Source organism: Salvelinus sp. IW2-2015, unplaced genomic scaffold (genome assembly GCF_002910315.2).
Source record: "Salvelinus sp. IW2-2015 unplaced genomic scaffold, ASM291031v2 Un_scaffold1760, whole genome shotgun sequence".
In the NCBI taxonomy this organism is placed as follows: domain Eukaryota; kingdom Metazoa; phylum Chordata; class Actinopteri; order Salmoniformes; family Salmonidae; genus Salvelinus; species Salvelinus sp. IW2-2015.
Window position 1 is genome coordinate 32,786 of NW_019943140.1, and position 18,393 is coordinate 51,178.

General features: G+C 43.0%; 1 protein-coding gene across 1 annotated transcript in view; it reads right to left on the bottom strand.

Moving 5' to 3' along the window:
• Positions 1-10,122: 10,122 nt before the first annotated feature.
• LOC112071901 (P2X purinoceptor 1-like) overlaps positions 10,123-18,393 on the bottom strand; it is a 50,437-nt gene continuing 42,166 nt past the window's right edge. The window contains exons 6-14 of the mRNA XM_070439557.1: positions 17,440-17,601; positions 16,891-17,036; positions 16,131-16,137; positions 15,518-15,607; positions 15,332-15,397; positions 12,698-12,793; positions 10,876-10,917; positions 10,655-10,744; positions 10,123-10,254 (exon numbers count right to left, since the gene is read on the bottom strand). Coding sequence (XP_070295658.1) covers positions 10,691-10,744; positions 10,876-10,917; positions 12,698-12,793; positions 15,332-15,397; positions 15,518-15,607; positions 16,131-16,137; positions 16,891-17,036; positions 17,440-17,601 — 663 coding nt within the window. The 3' untranslated portion in view covers positions 10,123-10,254; positions 10,655-10,690. The remainder of the gene's footprint in view (positions 10,255-10,654; positions 10,745-10,875; positions 10,918-12,697; positions 12,794-15,331; positions 15,398-15,517; positions 15,608-16,130; positions 16,138-16,890; positions 17,037-17,439; positions 17,602-18,393) is intronic.

The following is an 18,393-nucleotide window of genomic DNA, read 5'->3' on the forward strand; positions in this document are numbered from 1 at the left end:
AGCAGATCTTGCCGCTGATTGGATAGAATGCCAGGGCTCCATTTCTGTCTGTGCACACGATCATAGAAAAGATGGACACAATTTATTTACCTTTTAAAACATGTTCCCTATCATTTTAGTCATGCAACCTTGATATGCAGTATGGAACAGCTGATGATTTCAGGAGATCTGTGATTAATGCAGCTTTTAAAGGTTCACGTTTGTAACGTCACATGCACAAGTACAGTGAAATGCCTTTCTTGCAACCTCTAAACCAATCAATGTAGTAATCAATAACAAAGTGTGTGCGTGTGCGTGTGCGTGTGTGTGTAGGGCCCTGTCAGTGTGCATAGAGACAGTGAAAAAATAAAATACAAGTGTCAACTCAGATAGTCCGTGTTATTTAGCAGTCGTATGTCTTGGGGATCGAAGCTGTTCAGGAGCCTGTTGGTGTCAGATTGCACCGGTACCGTGCGGAAGCAGAGAGAACAGTCTATGGGTTGGGTGGCTGGAGTCTTTGACGATTTTCCGGGCCTTCATTACACACCACCTGATATAGAGGTACTGGATGGCAGGGGGCTCGGCCCCAGTGATGTGCTGGGCTAGCTGCACCACCCTCTGTAGCGCCATGCGATCAAGGGCGGTGTTATTGCCATACCCGGCGGTGATGCAGCCAGTCAAGACGACCTCAGTGGTACAGCTGTATAAATTCTTGAGGATTTGAGGGCTCATGCCAAATCTTTTCAACCTCCTGAGGGGGAAGAGGCGCTGTTGCTCCTTCTTCATGACTGTGCGTGTGTCTAGACCATGTTAATTCCTTAGTGATTTGGACAACGAGGAACTTGAAGCTCTCGATCCGCTCCACTGCAGCCCCGTCGATGTGGATGGGGCGTGCTCACCCCCCAACCCCCCCCCCTGTTTCCTGTAGTCCACGATCAGCTCCTTGGTTTTACATGTATGGATTACAGACTAGGACAAGGAGAGGTTGAAATGATTGTGAATATGCCTGCTAGCTGTTCTGCTCATGCTCTGAGAACGCCCCCTGGAATACCGTCAGGCCCCATGGCCTTGCGGGGGTTGACCCGATTTAAAGACCTTACTCACGTTGGCCTCGGAGAGCGAGATCACCAAATCCTCAGGGTCTGTGGCAACCCTCACACCCGGCACAATGCTGTTATTGTTGAAGCGTTCATAAAATGCACTGAGTTGGTCTTGTAGAGAGGCATCGCTGGGCAGATCACGGCTGGGTCTGCCTTTGTCAACCGTAATGGACTGTAGCCCCTGCAACATACGGCGTCCGTCAGAACCTGTGTAATATGATTCCACCTTGTTACTATATTGTCCTTTTGCTCGTTTGATGACTGCAGAGGTCATAGCGGGACTTCTTCTACTTGTTCCTGTCCTCAGCCGTAGCCTCCGGGTTGTCTGGGATAAGTCATGTTCCTGTCCTCAGCCGTAGCCTCCGGGTTGTCTGGGATAAGTCATGTNAGTCATGTTCCTGTCCTCAGCCGTAGCCTCCGGGTTGTCTGGGATAAGTCATGTTCCTGTCCTCGGCCGTAGCCTCCGGGTTGTCTGGGATAAGTCATGTTCCCACAGAGGTCATAGCGGAACTTCTTGTGATGTTCCCCCGATTGCAGAGATTGTATTCACACTACAGATATCGGCTCAATCATAAATTATCTTTAAATGCTGCATTGTTGACAGCCATCGGATGAAATCCCAGCCTAAGGCTGCGTCCCTATGGGCCATTGTCAAAAGTAGGGCACTAAATAGGGAATAGGGTGCTATAGTAGTGCACTATATATGGATTAGGGTGCCATTAGGGATGTACAGTATATTAACCCCCTGGTGGACGTATCAGTGCTGTTAGGTGCTACAGTGACAGGATGGATAGAGGGATGGTAGTGGAAGAAAAAGCTTTATTATACATTCTCTGTTGGCCAGGTCACATGGTGTTTTCTCTTTCACTCAAGCCATCTTAACACCCTATCTTTATCCCGCTGGGGTTTTTCTTCATCGCCCTCCAGTTGCTTCAGTTTCACGTATTTACGGCAGCCATCTTTAATTATACTTGTTTCTTTGTGATTTCTATAGCATGCTATTCCAAGTGAAGGGTTTCAATCAACCTGAAGAGCTTGCTTTGTTTTCGGGTAATGGCTTCTTGTTTTTCTACTCTTACTTTTCGTCCTGCTGCCTGTGGGCTGAACTCTATATTCATGTTACGCTGGAAGTGGTTGTTATGCGATGGAGCTTTTAAGGGGTTGTCTTTGTCACCTGTCAGTCTGTGGGTTAACTAACAGTCTGTGGGTTAACTGGCAGTCTGTGGGTTAACTGTCAGTCTGTGGGTTAGCTGTCAGTCTGTCTGTGGGTTAACTAACAGTCTGTGGGTTAACTGGCAGTCTGTGGGTTAACTGGCAGTCTGTGGGTTAACTGGCAGTCTGTCTGTGGGTTAACTAATAGTCAGTCTGTGGGTTAACGTCAGTCTGTGGGTTAAACTAACAGTCAGTCTGTGGGTTAACTAGCATTCTGTGGGTTAACAGTCAGTCTGTGGGTTAACAGTAGTCCTTGGGGGTAACAGTCTGTGGGTATACAGTCAGTCTGTGGTTAACTGTCAGTCTGTGGGTTAACTGTCAGTCTGTGGTGTAACTGTCAGTCCTGTTGGGTAACAGTCATGTCTGTGGGTTAACAGTCTGTGGGTTAATCAGTCTGGTTGGGTTAACTAGTCTGTGGGTTAACAGTCAGTCTGTGGGTTAACATACAGTCTGTGGGTTAACTACAGTCTTAGTCTATGGTTACTGTCAGTTTAGGGGTTAACTAACAGTCTTATGGGTTAACTAACAGTCATGGTTAACTAACAGTCTGTGGGTTTAACTGTCAGTCTGTGGGTAACTGTCAGTCTGTGGGTTATTAACTAACAGTCTGTGGGTTAACTCGTCAGTCTTGGGGTTAACTGTCAGTCTGTTGGTTAACTGTCAGTCTGTGGGTAACTAACAGTCTGTCTGTGGGTTAACTAACAGTCAGTCTGTGGTTAACGGTCAGTCTGTGGTTTAACGGTCAGTCTGGGTTAACTTTCAGTCTTTGGGTTAACTGTCAGTCTGTGTGGTGAACTGTTAGTCTGTGGGTTAACTAACAGTCTGTGGGTTAACTGTCAGTCTGTGGGTTAACTGTCAGTCTGTGGTTAACTAACAGTCTGTGGGTAACTGTCAGTCTTTGGTTAACTGTCAGTCTGTGTGGTTAACTGTCAGTCTGTGTGGTTAACTGTCAGTCTGTGGGGTTAACTAACAGTCTGTGGGTTAACTGTCAGTCTGTGGGTTAACTAACACGTCTGTGGGTTAATGTCAGTCTGTGGGTTAACTGTCAGTCTGTGGGTTAACTAACAGTCTGTGGGTTAAGTCAGCCTGTGGGTTAACTAACAGTCTGGTTAACGTGTCAGTCTTTGGGTTAACTGTCAGTCTGTGTGGTTAACTGTCAGCTGTGGTTAACTAACAGTCAGTCTGTGGGTTACTCAGTCTTTGGTAACTGTCAGTCTGTGGTGGTTAACTGTCAGTCTGTGGGTTAACTAACAGTCAGTCTGTGGGTTAAACTAACAGTAAGTCTGTGGGTTAACGTCAGTCTTGGTTAACTGTCAGTCTGTGTGGTTAACTGTCAGTCTGTGGGTAACTAACAGTCAGTCTGTGGGTAACTAACAGTCAGTCTGTGGTTAACTAACAGTCAGTCTGTGGGTTAACTAACAGTCAGTCTGTGGTTAACAGTCAGTTGGGTTAACTAACTGTCAGTCTGTGGGTTAACTGTCAGTCTTTGGGTTAACTGCAGTCTGTGTGGTTAACTGTCAGTCTGTGGGTTAACTAACAGTCTGTGGGTTAACTACAGTCTGTGGGTTAACTGTCAGTCTGTGGGTTAACTGTCAGTCTGTGGGTAACTAACAGTCTGTGGGTTAACTGTCAGTCTATGGGTTAACAAACAGTCTGTGGGTTAACTGTCAGTCTAGGTTAACTGTCAGTCTGTGGGTTAACAAACAGTCTGTGGGTTAACTGTCAGTCTCTAGGTTAACTAACAGTCTGTGGGTTAACTGTCAGTCTGTGGGTTGACTGTCAGTCTGTGGGTTAACTGTCAGTCTGTGGGTTAAACAGTCTGTGGGTTAACTGTCAGTCTGTGGTTAACTGCAGTCTGTGGGTTAACTGTCAGTCTGTGGGTTAACTGTCAGTCTTTGGGTTAACTACAGTCTGTGGGTTAACTAACAGTCTGGGTTAACTGGCAGTCTGTGGGTTGTAACTGAAGGGCTGTTGGGATCAGAACAAAGACAGCACCTGGCTGTGAGTTAACTGTCTGCCACCAGGGAGAAGTCACTATCTGACATTTCATCTAAAAGAACGATGATGCACACTGACTGTATGTACAGGTATGTAGTTACTGTATGTACTGTACTGTATGTATGTACAGGTATGTATGTACTGTATGTATGTACTGTATGTATGTACAGGTATGTATGTATGTACAGGTATGTAATGTGTACAGGTATGTAATTATGTAGTATGTACTGTATGTATGTACAGGTATGTATTAGTATGTACAGTATGTATGTATGTATGTAGGTATGTATGTATGTACAGGTATGTATGTATGTAACAGGTATGTATGTACAGGTATGTATGTACAGGTATGTATGTAATGTACAGGAGTATGTATGTATGTACAGGTATGTATGTATGTATGTATGTATGTACAGGTATGTATGTACAGGTATGTATGTATGACTGTACTGTATGTCGTACTGTATGTATGTACTGTACTGTATGTATGTACTGTATGTGTGTACAGGTATGTATGTACAGGTATGTATGTATGTACAGGTATGTATGTACTGTATGTGTGTACATATGTGTGTACTATATTCAATATTCTTGCCCTCTTTAGTGTTGTGTCCTGATTCTAAATGCACTCAGGTGCTCTTTCCTTCTGTCGATCATGTACATTGTCTTGGGAGTTGAGCTTGGTGATATTAACACGTCTATATGCTAATTAATATGAACGTTGTGCACGTTTCCCCTTTACCGGCGCCTCTTATACTGCTGCCTGTCACTCCAGCTACACCTGTTACATGCCCATGTCATTATGACACAGTCACACCTCTATACTGCTGCTGTCACTCAGCTACACTGTTAACATGCCCATGTCATTATGAACAGTCACACCTCTATACTGCTGCCTGTCACTCCAGCTACACCTGTTAACATGCCCATGTCATTATGACACAGTCACACCTCTACTGCTGCCTGTCACTCCAGCTACACCTGTTAACATGCCCATGTCATTATGACACAGTCACACCTCTATACTGCTGCCTGTCACTCCAGCTACACCTGTTAACATGCCCATGTCATTATGACACAGTCACACCTCTATACTGCTGCCTGTCACTCCAGCACACCTGTTAACATGCCCATGTCATTATGACAAGTCACACCTCTTACTGCTGCCTGTCACTCCAGCTACACCTGTTAACATGCCCATGTCATTATGACACAGTCACACCTCTATACTGCTACCTGTCACTCCAGCTACACCTGTTAACATGCCCATGTCATTATGACACAGTCACACCTCTATACTGCTGTCTGTCACTCCAGCTACACCGTTAACATGCCCATGTCATTATGACACAGTCACACCTCTATACTGCTGTCTGTCACTCCAGCTACACCTGTTAACATGCCCATGTCATTATGACACAGTCACACCTCTATACTGCTGTCTGTCACTCCAGCTACACCTGTAACATGCCCATGTCATTATGACACAGTCACACCTCTATACTGCTGCCTGTCACTCCAGCTACACCTGTTAACATGCCCATGTCATTATGACACAGTCACACCTCTATACTGCTGCCTGTCACTCCAGCTACACCTGTTAACATGCCCATGTCATTATGACACAGTCACACCTCTATACGCTGCCTGTCACTCCAGCTACACCTGTAACATGCCCATGTCATTATGACACAGTCACACCTCTATACTGCTGCCTGTCACTCCAGCTACACCTGTTAACATGCCCATGTCATTATGACACAGTCACACCTCTATAGCTGCCTGTCACTCCCAGCTACACCTGTTAACATGCCCATGTCATTATGACACAGTCACACCTCTATACTGCTGCCTGTCACCCAGCTACACCTGTTAACATGCCCATGTCATTATGACACAGTCACACCTCTATACTGTGCCTGTCACTCCAGCTACACCTGTTAACATGCCCATGTCATTTGACACAGTCACACCTCTATACTGCTGCCTGTCACTCCAGCTACACCTGTTAACATGCCATGTCATTATGACACAGTCCACACTCTATACTGCTGTCTGTCACTCCAGCTACACCTGTTAACATGCCCATGTCATATGACACAGTCACACCTCTATACTGCTGTCTGTCACTCCAGCTCACCTGTTAACATGCCCATGTCATTATGACACAGTCACACCTCATACTGCTGCTGTCACTCCAGCTACACCTGTTAACATGCCCATGTCATTATGACACAGTCACACCTCTATACTGCTGCCTGTCACTCCAGCTACACCTGTTAACATGCCCATGTCATTATGACACAGTCACACCTCTATACTGCTGCCTGTCACTCCACGACACCTGTTAACATGCCCATGTCAATGACACAGTCACACCTTTACTGTCTGCCTGTCACTCCAGCTACACCTGTTAACATGCCCATGTCATTATGACACAGTCACACCTCTATACTGCTGCCTGTCATCCAGCTACACCTGTTAACATGCCCATGTCATTAGACACAGTCACACCTCTAACTGCTGTCTGTCACTCCAGCTACACCTGTTAACATGCCCATGTCATTATGACACAGTCACACCTCTATACTGCTGCCTGTCACTCCAGCTACACCTGTTAACATGCCCATGTCATTATGACACAGTCACACCTCTATACTGCTGCTGTCACTCCAGCTACACCTGTTAACATGCCCATGTCATTATGACACAGTCACACCTCTATACTGCTGCCTGTCACTCCAGCTACACCTGTTAACATGCCCATGTCATTATGACACATTCACACCTCTATACTGCTGCCTGTCACTCCAGCTACACCTGTTAACATGAGTTGAGATGAAGTGAATCTAATCGAGGGCTGTGAGTCTACATAGTGTTAAGATGAGGACAGGGTCATTGTTTTTTGCATCGCTGCCATTTATCATATGTGATTGTCCTGGTCTCTGTGTGAAGGTGTCATTTATCATATGAATTGTCCTGGTCTTTGTGTTGAAGGTGTCATTTATCATATGTGATTGCCTGGTCTCTGTGTTGAAGGTGTCATTTATCATATGTGATTGTCCTGGTCTTTGTGTTGAAGGTGTCATTTATCATATGTGATTGTCCTGGTCTCTGTGTTGAAGGTGTCATTTATCATATGTGATTGCCTGGTCTCTGTGTTGAAGGTGTAATTATCATATGTGATTGTCCTGGTCTCTGTGTTGAAGGTGTCATTTATCATATGTGATTGTCCTGGTCTCTGTGTTGAAGGTGTCATTTATCATATGTGATTGTCCTGGTCTCTGTGTTGAAGGTGTAATTTATCATATGTGATTGTCCTGGTCTCTGTGTTGAAGGTGTCATTTATCATATGTGATTGTCCTGGTCTCTGTGTTGAAGGTGTCATTTATCATATGTGATTGTCCTGGTCTCGTGTGATAGGTGTAATTTATCATATGTGATTGTCCTGGTTCTGTGTTGAAGGTGTCATTTATCATATGTGATTGTCCTGGCCTCTGTTGTGAAGGTGTCATTTATCATATGTGATTGTCCTGGTCTCTGTGTTGAAGGTGTCATTTATCATATGTGATTGTCCTGGTCTCTGTGTTTAAGGTACCATTTATCATATGTGATGTCCTGGTCTCTGTGTTGAAGGTGTCATTTATCATATGTGATTGTCCTGGTCTCTGTGTTGAAGGTGTCATTTATCATATGTGATTGTCCTGGCCTCTGTGTTGAAGGTGTCATTTATCATATGTGATTGTCCTGGCCTCTGTTGTGAAGGTGTCATTTATCATATGTGATTGTTTTGTTCAATGGGTTTATTCGATGTCTGTACTGTTCTGCATATTCCTGAAGCCTCTTTCATACCCGGCGCTAACGTGCCAGTTGTCCTGATGTTGTCCACATTCTGATTCTGCCCACATTTTTAGACGGTAGAAAATATGCATTGTGATCTGATTGGGATCAGATCTACAAGTGTAAACAGGACAAGATAAGGATGCATGTTAGAACCAGGTATAAATGGGAAAAAGCATGGCAAACCTGTACTGAATGCAACTGTTACAATGTAAATATGTACCAATATATAAATATGCTATTTTTTTGCATGCTTTTTTGTACACTAAGACATAATCAAATAAAAAATATCTGAATAATTAATAATGTATTTTTTGTAAGTAATTCTGTCAAAGTATATGCAAGAGTACAACCTTGAACTCTGAAAGATTTATTGAATTTGCATATCAATCGCAAAATTGTCAATGAGAAAGATGTAAATATCAAAAGTATGTAATTATTACAGTATTTCAAAGTGGAATACAACCTGGTGTGTGCTGTGCTGATGGAAGAGGTTGACGCCGGCTTTCAACTCCGTCCGGCGTTCAACTCCTCTTGAAAGTTGTTATAGTAGAATGCACAAGGTGCAACTTCTATATTGGGTAGGTGCATCATCAGTTCCTCTTGTGATGTCAGTCATTACAGACCTTAGAGAGCTATTTATTACCTGTCAGAAACAGTCCAGATCAACTAGCCCATGTCAGTCATTACAGACCTTAGAGAGCTATTTATTACCTGTCAGAAACGGTCCAGATCAACTAGCCCATGTCAGTCATTACAGACCTTAGAGAGCTATTTATTACCTGTCAGAAACGGTCCAGATCAACAGCCCATGTCAGTCATTACAGACCTTAGAGAGCTATTTATTACCTGTCAGAAACAGTCCAGATCAACTAGCCCATGTCAGTCATTACAGACCTTAGAGAGCTATTTATTACCTGTCAGAAACGGTCCAGATCAACTAGCCCATTTAAGCCCATAGATTTTGTAGTAATGTTTGAGTCACTCAAATATCACAGGAATACACATTCGACATGGCAAAATGTATACAATTCCAAGAAAATTACCTTTAAAAACGGCAACATTTTCCCTGCACCCCATGACAAAATGTGTAGAAATGTGTCCCCATAGAAAATAGAGAATGTGTCACAATGTTTCTGAGTGAACCACGGCTTTAAGGTAACGAATATGTTATAAACAGATGTTATAAATGTGTTAATAAAACAGGGTACTTTAAGGTAACAAATGTGTTATAAAACGCATGACTCTGAGTTAATGAACGAACCCTAAACTAACACATAGTACTAATTATGACACATTGAGAGAGCAGCGCTTCAACAGTTGGTTTGGTTTTAGCAAACAGCCTGCACGACAGCAAACAGGCTACCCGACAGCAAACAGGCTACCCGACAGCAAACAGCCTACCCGACAGCAAACAGGCTACCCGACAGCAAACAGGCTACCCGACAGCAAACAGCCTACCCGACAGCAAACAGCCTACCCGATAGCAAACAGCCTACCCGACCGCTCGGAGGCGTCCGCATGGTCCTAAAGCACATCGACGCCATGTTTTGTATCACATTCCAATGATAAAACTGGGGGGGACATAAATGCAATTTCAGAATGTGGGGGGGGCCTGTCCTCCCTGTCCCCCTGATGATTATTATTAGACAAACAAAGGAGGGTGGCTGTCTGAAAGAATGTTCCGTAATTATCTATCGGCAGGTAGCCTAGTGGTTAGAGCGTTGGGCCAGTAACCGAAAGGTTGCTAGATTGAATCCCTGAGCTGACAAGGTAAAAATCTATTGTTCTGCCCCTGAACAAGGCAGTTAACCCACTGTTCCTAGGCTGTCATTGTAAATACGAATTTGTTCTGACTTGCCTAGTTAAATAAAGGTAAAATCAAATTTAAAAAATCTCTTAAACTGAGAGCATGGTTTCAGGTCTGTTGACATGATTTGAAGGCAATAAATATCAGTTGAATCATAGAGCAAGAAAGTGGACACAGGCAGAAAACCATCACACTTGTTTAATCGTTTAAGAATGTACATTTCTCAGTGCAGATTGGAGTCAGTGTGTTGGAGTCGCAGACACCTGTTACTGCAGACTGGAGCCCAGGAGTCAGGACCCCTCTGCAGAATCACTCCTGTAGGAGAGGAACACAAACCCGGCCCATGTTCAAATGGGACTCCTTAAAAAACACGCATTATCGCCTGTGTGTTTCAATAGGCCTACGACGGGGGGGTAGATTACAGTGTGCACATCAAGAAATAACTGTCAGATGCAAAATGTATTGAACTCCTCTTTATCGATCCCCCACCAATAGTTAAACATGCTTGTGTGGTTCACCAATGTGTTTCTTCTGGGCCATGTTTGAATACATTCATCCTTCCTTCGTCCCTTCTATTGGGCTGAACACAGTCTGATAGCTGTCCACTGATCAAGTCATGTCAGATCAGACTGTAGTTCAGGAAGGGAGGGAAAGAGGATGTTTTTTTGTAAGTATTCCAACACAAACCAGAGGACCCACACCTGTCAACACAAACCTTAAGACTGATCTGATCCCGGCAGCTGCTGTAGGGCTAAGTCTCTGACAGCGGTGCCTCGTGATGCACTAGAACCTCTTCTGAATGCTTCTGTGTGGCCAAGAAGACATCAATGACATGCTACACCACAATGTGTTGGCCTGTCACCCACGGTAACCACAAACAATAACAGTTTAAAGGTGATAACTGGTGTATGACACAAACACACACTATGTGCTTACCTTGGATACTTCTTTTTCAGACTTGAACTCATCTAAAGGTTCCTGAAAGACAGACTCAGATTTATATGGATCCATTTTGTATCTGACCATCTTCTGTTTCACTTGTTTGAAACCAGTATTACACTCTCAACTAATGTATTTTAAACATATTTACTTTGTAAGATTTGAGTTTGAGTGTATTAAATAAAGATGAAGGGAAATAATATTCCAAACTTGTAACGGTTTTCCTCCTACTCTTCATCCGAAGAGGAGGAGTAGTGATTGAACCAAGGCGCAGCGGGTTGTGATGACATATTTATTTACAGAACAGACGAAAACACGAACTTGACTATAAACTAACAAAACAACAAACGGAGTAGACAAACCTGGACATGCGAACTTACATAAAACGCAGAACTCACGAACAGGAAAATAACTACACAAAAGACCGAACTTACAAACAAACCGAACAGTCCCGTATGGTGCGACAAACACTGACACAGGAGACAACCACCCACAACGAACACTGTGAAACAACCTACCTAAATATGACTCTCAATTAGAGGAAACGCCAAACACCTGCCTCTAATTGAGAGCCATACCAGGCAACCCTAAACCAACATAGAAACAGAAAACATAGAATGCCCACCCAAACTCACGTCCTGACCAACTAACACATAAAACAAACTAACAGAAATAGGTCAGGAACGTGACAAAACTATTGTTTCATCCTTTATTTAACCAGACGAAACACATTGAGATTTTACATCTCTTGTTCAAGTGATCTGAAGGGATATCTTCTTTACACTTTAACAACAGAGTGTCAGTTGGAGTTTGAATTTGCCCAATGGCGTGCTCTCACTAAAGACTGGGATGAAAATAAACACTGCTTTGGATAACATTTTAATCTGGATAGTCTCCAATAGATGGTTTATAGATGTTCAATTGTCCTACTAACTAACCCCTAACTTCAACCCCAGAGTCATGTCCCATATCCCAGCTCATTCCTAACCCTCAACCCTAACCCAGAACTCCATCTTCATGTCCTCATCCTGATTCAACCCTAGCCTCAACCACAATCCTAACCCTAGCATCCCATGTCCATATTCATATCCTGATTCAACCCTAGCCTCAACCACCATCCTAACCCTAGCATCCATGTCTATATTCATATCCTGATTCAACCCTAGCCTCAACCACCATCCTAACCCTAGCTTCATGTCAAACAGCCATCACTAGTAATGTTTGAACCATGTTTTGTGCTGCTACCATGTTGTTGTCATGTTGTGTTGCTACCATGCTGTGTTGTCATGTGTTGCTGCCTTGCTATGATGTTGTCTTAGTTCTCTCTTTATGAGGTGTTGTGTTGTCTCTCTTGTTGTGATGTGTTTTTGTCCTATATTTATATTTTATAAAACATTTTATTTTTAATCCCAGCCCCCATCCCCACAGGAGGCCTTTTGGTATTCATTGTAAAATAAGAATTTGTTCTTAACTGACTTGCCTAGTTAAATAAAGGTTATATATAAAATAAATACAAATCTACAGGGCTTAAATGAGGACCAGCCAACCTTTTAATGCAGGATGCAGTGATGCGTATAAAAACTGATAAGTATTAAAAATAAAGTGGGACCCAGTAGCCTTCCCCAAAGGAGGAGCAAATTATTATTATTACGTATTTCTTAGAGAGACAACACATGAACTGTTGGGTAAATAATCGTGTGTACTGTTGAGGATCTGTCTTCCCAGTTATCTTCACAACTATTTTTGTTTTTTTAAATGCCTCTTTGCTGCCACCTGGTGTTTAAACTGGATGTTACGCAACAGTTAGATGTAAACTCACCTTCTCCATTTTTTCAGTGACCTTGAATTTCATGTTGTTGTAGAATTCCCTCTTGGGTAGTAGATGCAGGAGAATCAGATCACATACTACAGTCGCCTTTGGAAACAGCACAATTAGAGCAGAATTAGAGCCATAGAAATATGATATAAATGTAATTCTGTGATCACAACTACCTCCATCACATTGTTTAATAGATAAACATATTTGTTTAGTCTATTTCTATACAAGCTGTTTAAGAGATATACAGTAGGTTACTGGAGATTCTGTATGTTTTGCAGTATCAGATAGGATATATATTATCAGATAGGATGTGTAATATTAGATGGGATGAGTAGTATCAGATGGGATGTGTATTATCAGACAGGATGTGTAGTATTAGATGGGATGTGTAGTATCAGATGGGATGTGTAGTATCAGATAGGATATATATTATCAGACAGGATGTGTAGTATCAGATAGGATATATATTATCAGACAGTGTGTGTAGTATCAGATAGGATTATATATTTATCAGACAGGATGTGTAGTATCAGATAGGATATATTTATCAGACAGGATGTGTTAGTATCAGTATAGGTAATATATATTATCAAGACAGGATGTGTAGTATTAGATAGTATGTGTAATATTAGATAGTACGTATAGTATTAGACAGGATGTGTAGTACTAGACAGGATGTGTAGTATCAGACGGGATGTGTAGTATCAGATGGGATGTGTAGTATTAGATAGGATGTGTGTATCAGATGGGATGTGTAGTATAGACGGATGAGTAGTATTAGATGGGATGTGTAGTACCAGATGGGATGAGTAGTATTAGACGGGATGTGATAGTACCAGAGGGGATGTGTAGTATTAGATGGGATGTGTAGTACCAGAGGGGATGTGTAGTATCAGATGGGATGAGTAGTATCAGATGGGATGAGTAGTATCAGATGGGATGTGTAGTATTAGATGGGATGTGTAGTACCAGAGGGGATGTGTAGTATTAGATGGGATGTGTAGTACCAGAGGGGATGTGTAGTATCAGATGGGATGGTAGTATCAGATGGGATGAGTAGTATAGATGGGATGAGTAGTATCAGATGGGATGTGTATATCAGATGGGATGTGTAGTATTAGACGGGATGTGTAGTATTAGGTGGGATGTGTAGTACCAGATGGGATGAGTAGTATTAGACGGGATGTGTAGTATCAGACGGGATGAGTAGTATCAGATGGGATGATAGTATCAGATGGGATGTGTAGTATTAGATGGATGTGTAGTACCATATGGGATGTGTAGTATCAGTATGGGATGTGTAGTATTAGATGGGAATGTGTCGTATAACGGGATGTGTAGTATTAGACAGGATGTGTAGTACCGAGGGGATGTGTAGTATCAGATGGGAGTGGTAGTATCAGAGGGGATGTGTAGATCAGATGGGATGTGTATTTGTTTTAGTAGTGTAGAGATTGAGGATGTGTAGTTAAGATGGGATGTGTAGTATTAGATGGGATTGAATTGTAGGGAGTTAATGATAGAGTAGATGTAGTATCAGATGGGATGTATTAGTAATGAGATTGGATATGTTATGGTAGAGTATTTGTGTATCAGATGGGATGTGTATATGATTAGTATGTGGTGATGTATGTGTTGTGTAGTATTAGAGTGGGATGTGTAGTATTAGATGGGATGTGTAGTACCAGATGGGATTGTGTAACCAGATGGGATGTGGTAGTATTAGATAGTATGTGTAGTATTAGAAGGTACGTGTAATATTAGATAGTACGTATAGTATTAGACAGGATGTGTAGTACTAGACAGGATGTGTAGTATCAGATGGGATGAGTAGTATCAGACGGGATGTGTAGTATTAGATGGGATGTGTAGTCCAGTTGGGATGAGTAGTATCAGATGAGATGTGGTAGTATTAGACGGGATGTGTAGTATCAGATGGGATGTGTAGTATCAGATGGGATGTGTAGTATTAGACGGATGTGTAGTACCAGATGGGATGTGTAGTATTAGACAGGATTGTGTAGTATCAGATGGGATGTGTAGTATCAGATGGGATGTGTTATACGATGGGATGTGTGTATACGACAAGGATGTGTAGTATCAGATAGGATGTGTAGTATATGATAGGATATGTGTATATCATATGGGTGTAGTATCAGATGGGATGTGTAGTATCAGATGATGTGTAATCAGATAGTATGTTTAGTATCAGATAGTATGTGTAGTATCAGATAGTATGCGTAGTATCAGATAGTATGTTTTTCAGACGAGAGGTGTATTATCAGACAGGATGTGTAGTATCAGATAGTATGCGTAGTATCAGATAGTATGCGTAGTATCAGATAGTATGTTTATTATCAGACAGGATGTGTAGTATCAGACAGGATGTGTGGTATCAGATAGGATGTGTGATTCAGACAGGATGTGTAGTATCAGACAGGATGTGTAGTATCAGACAGGATGTGTAGTATCAGATAGGATTTGTGGTATCAGACAGGATGTGTATTATCAGACAGGACGTGTATTATCAGACAGGACGTGTATTATCAGACAGGATGTGTAGTATCAGACAGGGTGTGTATTATCAGACAGGATGTGTAGTATCAGACAGGCGTGTAGTATTGAAAGACTCACCACTCCAAAGATGCCAACACCAGATCCTATAGCTGTTAGTGTTGGAATGATATCAAATTTTCTGGCCTGAAAAATAAACATAATCAACAATCTTTTAGACTTTTTAAATCTACAGTCGTAAGGGAGGAATTCAAAAACACTGTCTGGAACATTACAAGGATCGCAACCGTGAACTTCATGAACTTACACTGAACGAACAATGATGTCAAATCGAATCCCAAACACTTTCATAGGCGTTCTTTCTCCTGCTTGTCCTCCATATAATGCTTTGCATACCTAAAGCACAAAATTTAGACACACTTTTCAGCCTCTAGGCTAGTGTTCAGATCTGTATCTCTTCTGTCTTTCACATGACCCTAGCCAGTGCAACTAAGAAGAGTAAGTTGTATAATGAATAGTGTAATTTCCTTATTCGCATGGTTAGCACGACCCCAATGGCTAACACGACCCACAATGGCTAACACATGGCTAACCCGACCCCATGGCTAACCACGACCCCCATGGCTAACACGACCCCATGGCTAACACGACCCAATGGCTAACACGACCCCAGGTACACGACCATGGTTAGCACGACCACCATGGATAACACGACCCCATGGATAACACGTCCCCAATGGTACACGACCCACCAATGGCTAACACGACCCCCATAGGTTAGCACGACCCACCGGCTAACACGACCCCCAATGGCTAACACGACCCCAAGGGCTAACACAACCCACCAATGGCTAACACGACCCCCATGGCTAACACGACCCCCATGGATAACGGACCCCCAATGGCTAACACGACCCACCCAATGGCTAACACGACCCCATGGTTAGCACACAGACCCCCATGGATAACACGACCCCCAATGGCTAACACGACCCCCAATGGATAACACGACCACCAGAATGGCTAACACGACCCCAATGGCTAACACGACCCATGGCTAACACGCCCCCATGGTTATCACGACCCCCATGGATAACACGACCCCAATGGCTAACACGACCCCAATGGCTACCACGACCCCATGGTAGCACGACCCATGGATAACACGACCCCCATGGATAACACGACCCCCAATGGCTAACACGACCCCCAATGGCTAACACGACCCCAATGGCTAACACGACCCCATGGTAACACGACCCCCAATGGCTAACACGACCCCCAATGGCTAACACGACCCCCTATGGCTAACACGAACCCCCATGGCTAACCACCCATGGCTAACACGACCCATGGCTAACACGACCCCCAATGGCTAACACGACCCCAATGGCTAAACACGACAATGGTAACACGACCCCAATGGCTAACACTCGACCCCAATGGCTAACACGACCCCCAATGAACTATACACGACCCCCATGGCTAACACGACCCCTTTCTAAGTGTTTTTCTTTGATGTATTTAAAATCTTAACTCGAGAACGGACAGGAAATGTAGAAGAGGTTGCGAGTCAGAAGGGCAGTAAGTTGGATCTCAAACCCATGCTGACTCTGGTATAACATTTGTGCCAGGGTCTGCAGCACTAACCACGAGACCATGGCAGATGCTTTATGTACCTGAAGTTGTATCCCAAAGATGCTCTGGCCTCGTCTGTCTCGTTGGGGTTTCCATAGAGACCGTGGAAGGAGTAGATCGGTTTACACTCTGACTGGGCATGGTCCAGGTTACAGGTCCAATCAATGATGATACCAATCGCCCCACCCTGTCAGATCAATCAATACATCCAGTCAATGATGATTACCAATAACACAATCATTATACCTCATTACCAATAACACAATCATTATACCTCATTACCAATAACACCATCATTATGCCTCGTTACCAATCACACCATCATTATACCTCGTTACCAATCACACCATCATTATACCTCATTACCCATAACACCATCATTATACCTCATTACCAATAACACCATCATTATGCCTCGTTACCAATAACACCATCATTATACCTCGTTACCAATCACACCATCATTATACCTCGTTACCAATAACACCACCATTATACCTCATTACACCAAAAGAAAACCACAGCCATATACGGACTGACAGGTACTTGCAAACCCCCTTTACTCATAAATATAATAGCATATTGCTCACCACTTTGGCTATGTCGGAGAAGTTGAAGCCAGACAACTGTACCAAGTCGCCCAGTCCGAAAATTGGACACAGTGGGGATGTCTTTGGGTCATACAGGCAATTTCTGACGTAGTCATTGTCGATACCTTCTACGAGGTTACACCTGGAGTGAGAACAGGAAGAGATCATTGTTAAAAAGATGGCAAGTTTATATCATACTGTACTGGTTATGTAGCAAATAGATATTTGAATCAACATCACATTTGGGACATCCTCTATATTCAGTGCATAGCTACATACACAATATGTGTGTGATGTAATGCATGTAACAAACATAGCAACCATTGCCTGAGGCTCCTTAATGGTTACTAACCATTAAGGAGCCTACTAACCGGAAACCCGGTTTCCGGTTTGGAGCGTGCAGTCGCAATTCCGCGTCGCTCCACAGGTAGTTTTACCATTTTCATTCATTTTCATTACAGTACAACGGTTTGATTTGTTTGATCTTAACGAGCTARATATCCGTCTTTGTATCAAAGATAATTGAGTAGTTATTGGGGTTATTGAGGTTCGCTAGCCAGCTATTTTCGTCCGAACGTAACAACGTAGTCAACACTGCTAGCTAGCTAGCCAGCTAGCCACCGAGTAGCAGCACAGCAGCATAGCAGCACTGGAGAAACGATTACATACACGGAACGACTTGATTAGTGTAGTGTTAGCTGGCTACACATTCTCTTTGCTATCTTTGTATCTGAGATAATTGTGTAGCTTAGAGTTGGTTAGAGTAATTATTCGGTTAACTAGCCAGCTATTTTTCGTAACGTCACGTAGTCAACACTGCTAGCTAGCCAGCTAGCCACCGAATAGCAGCTCTGGAGCTCTGGAGAAACGATTACATTACAACGGAACGACTTGATTAGTGTAGTGTTAGCTGGCTACATAGTTGTCTTTGCTATCTTTGTATCTAAATAATTG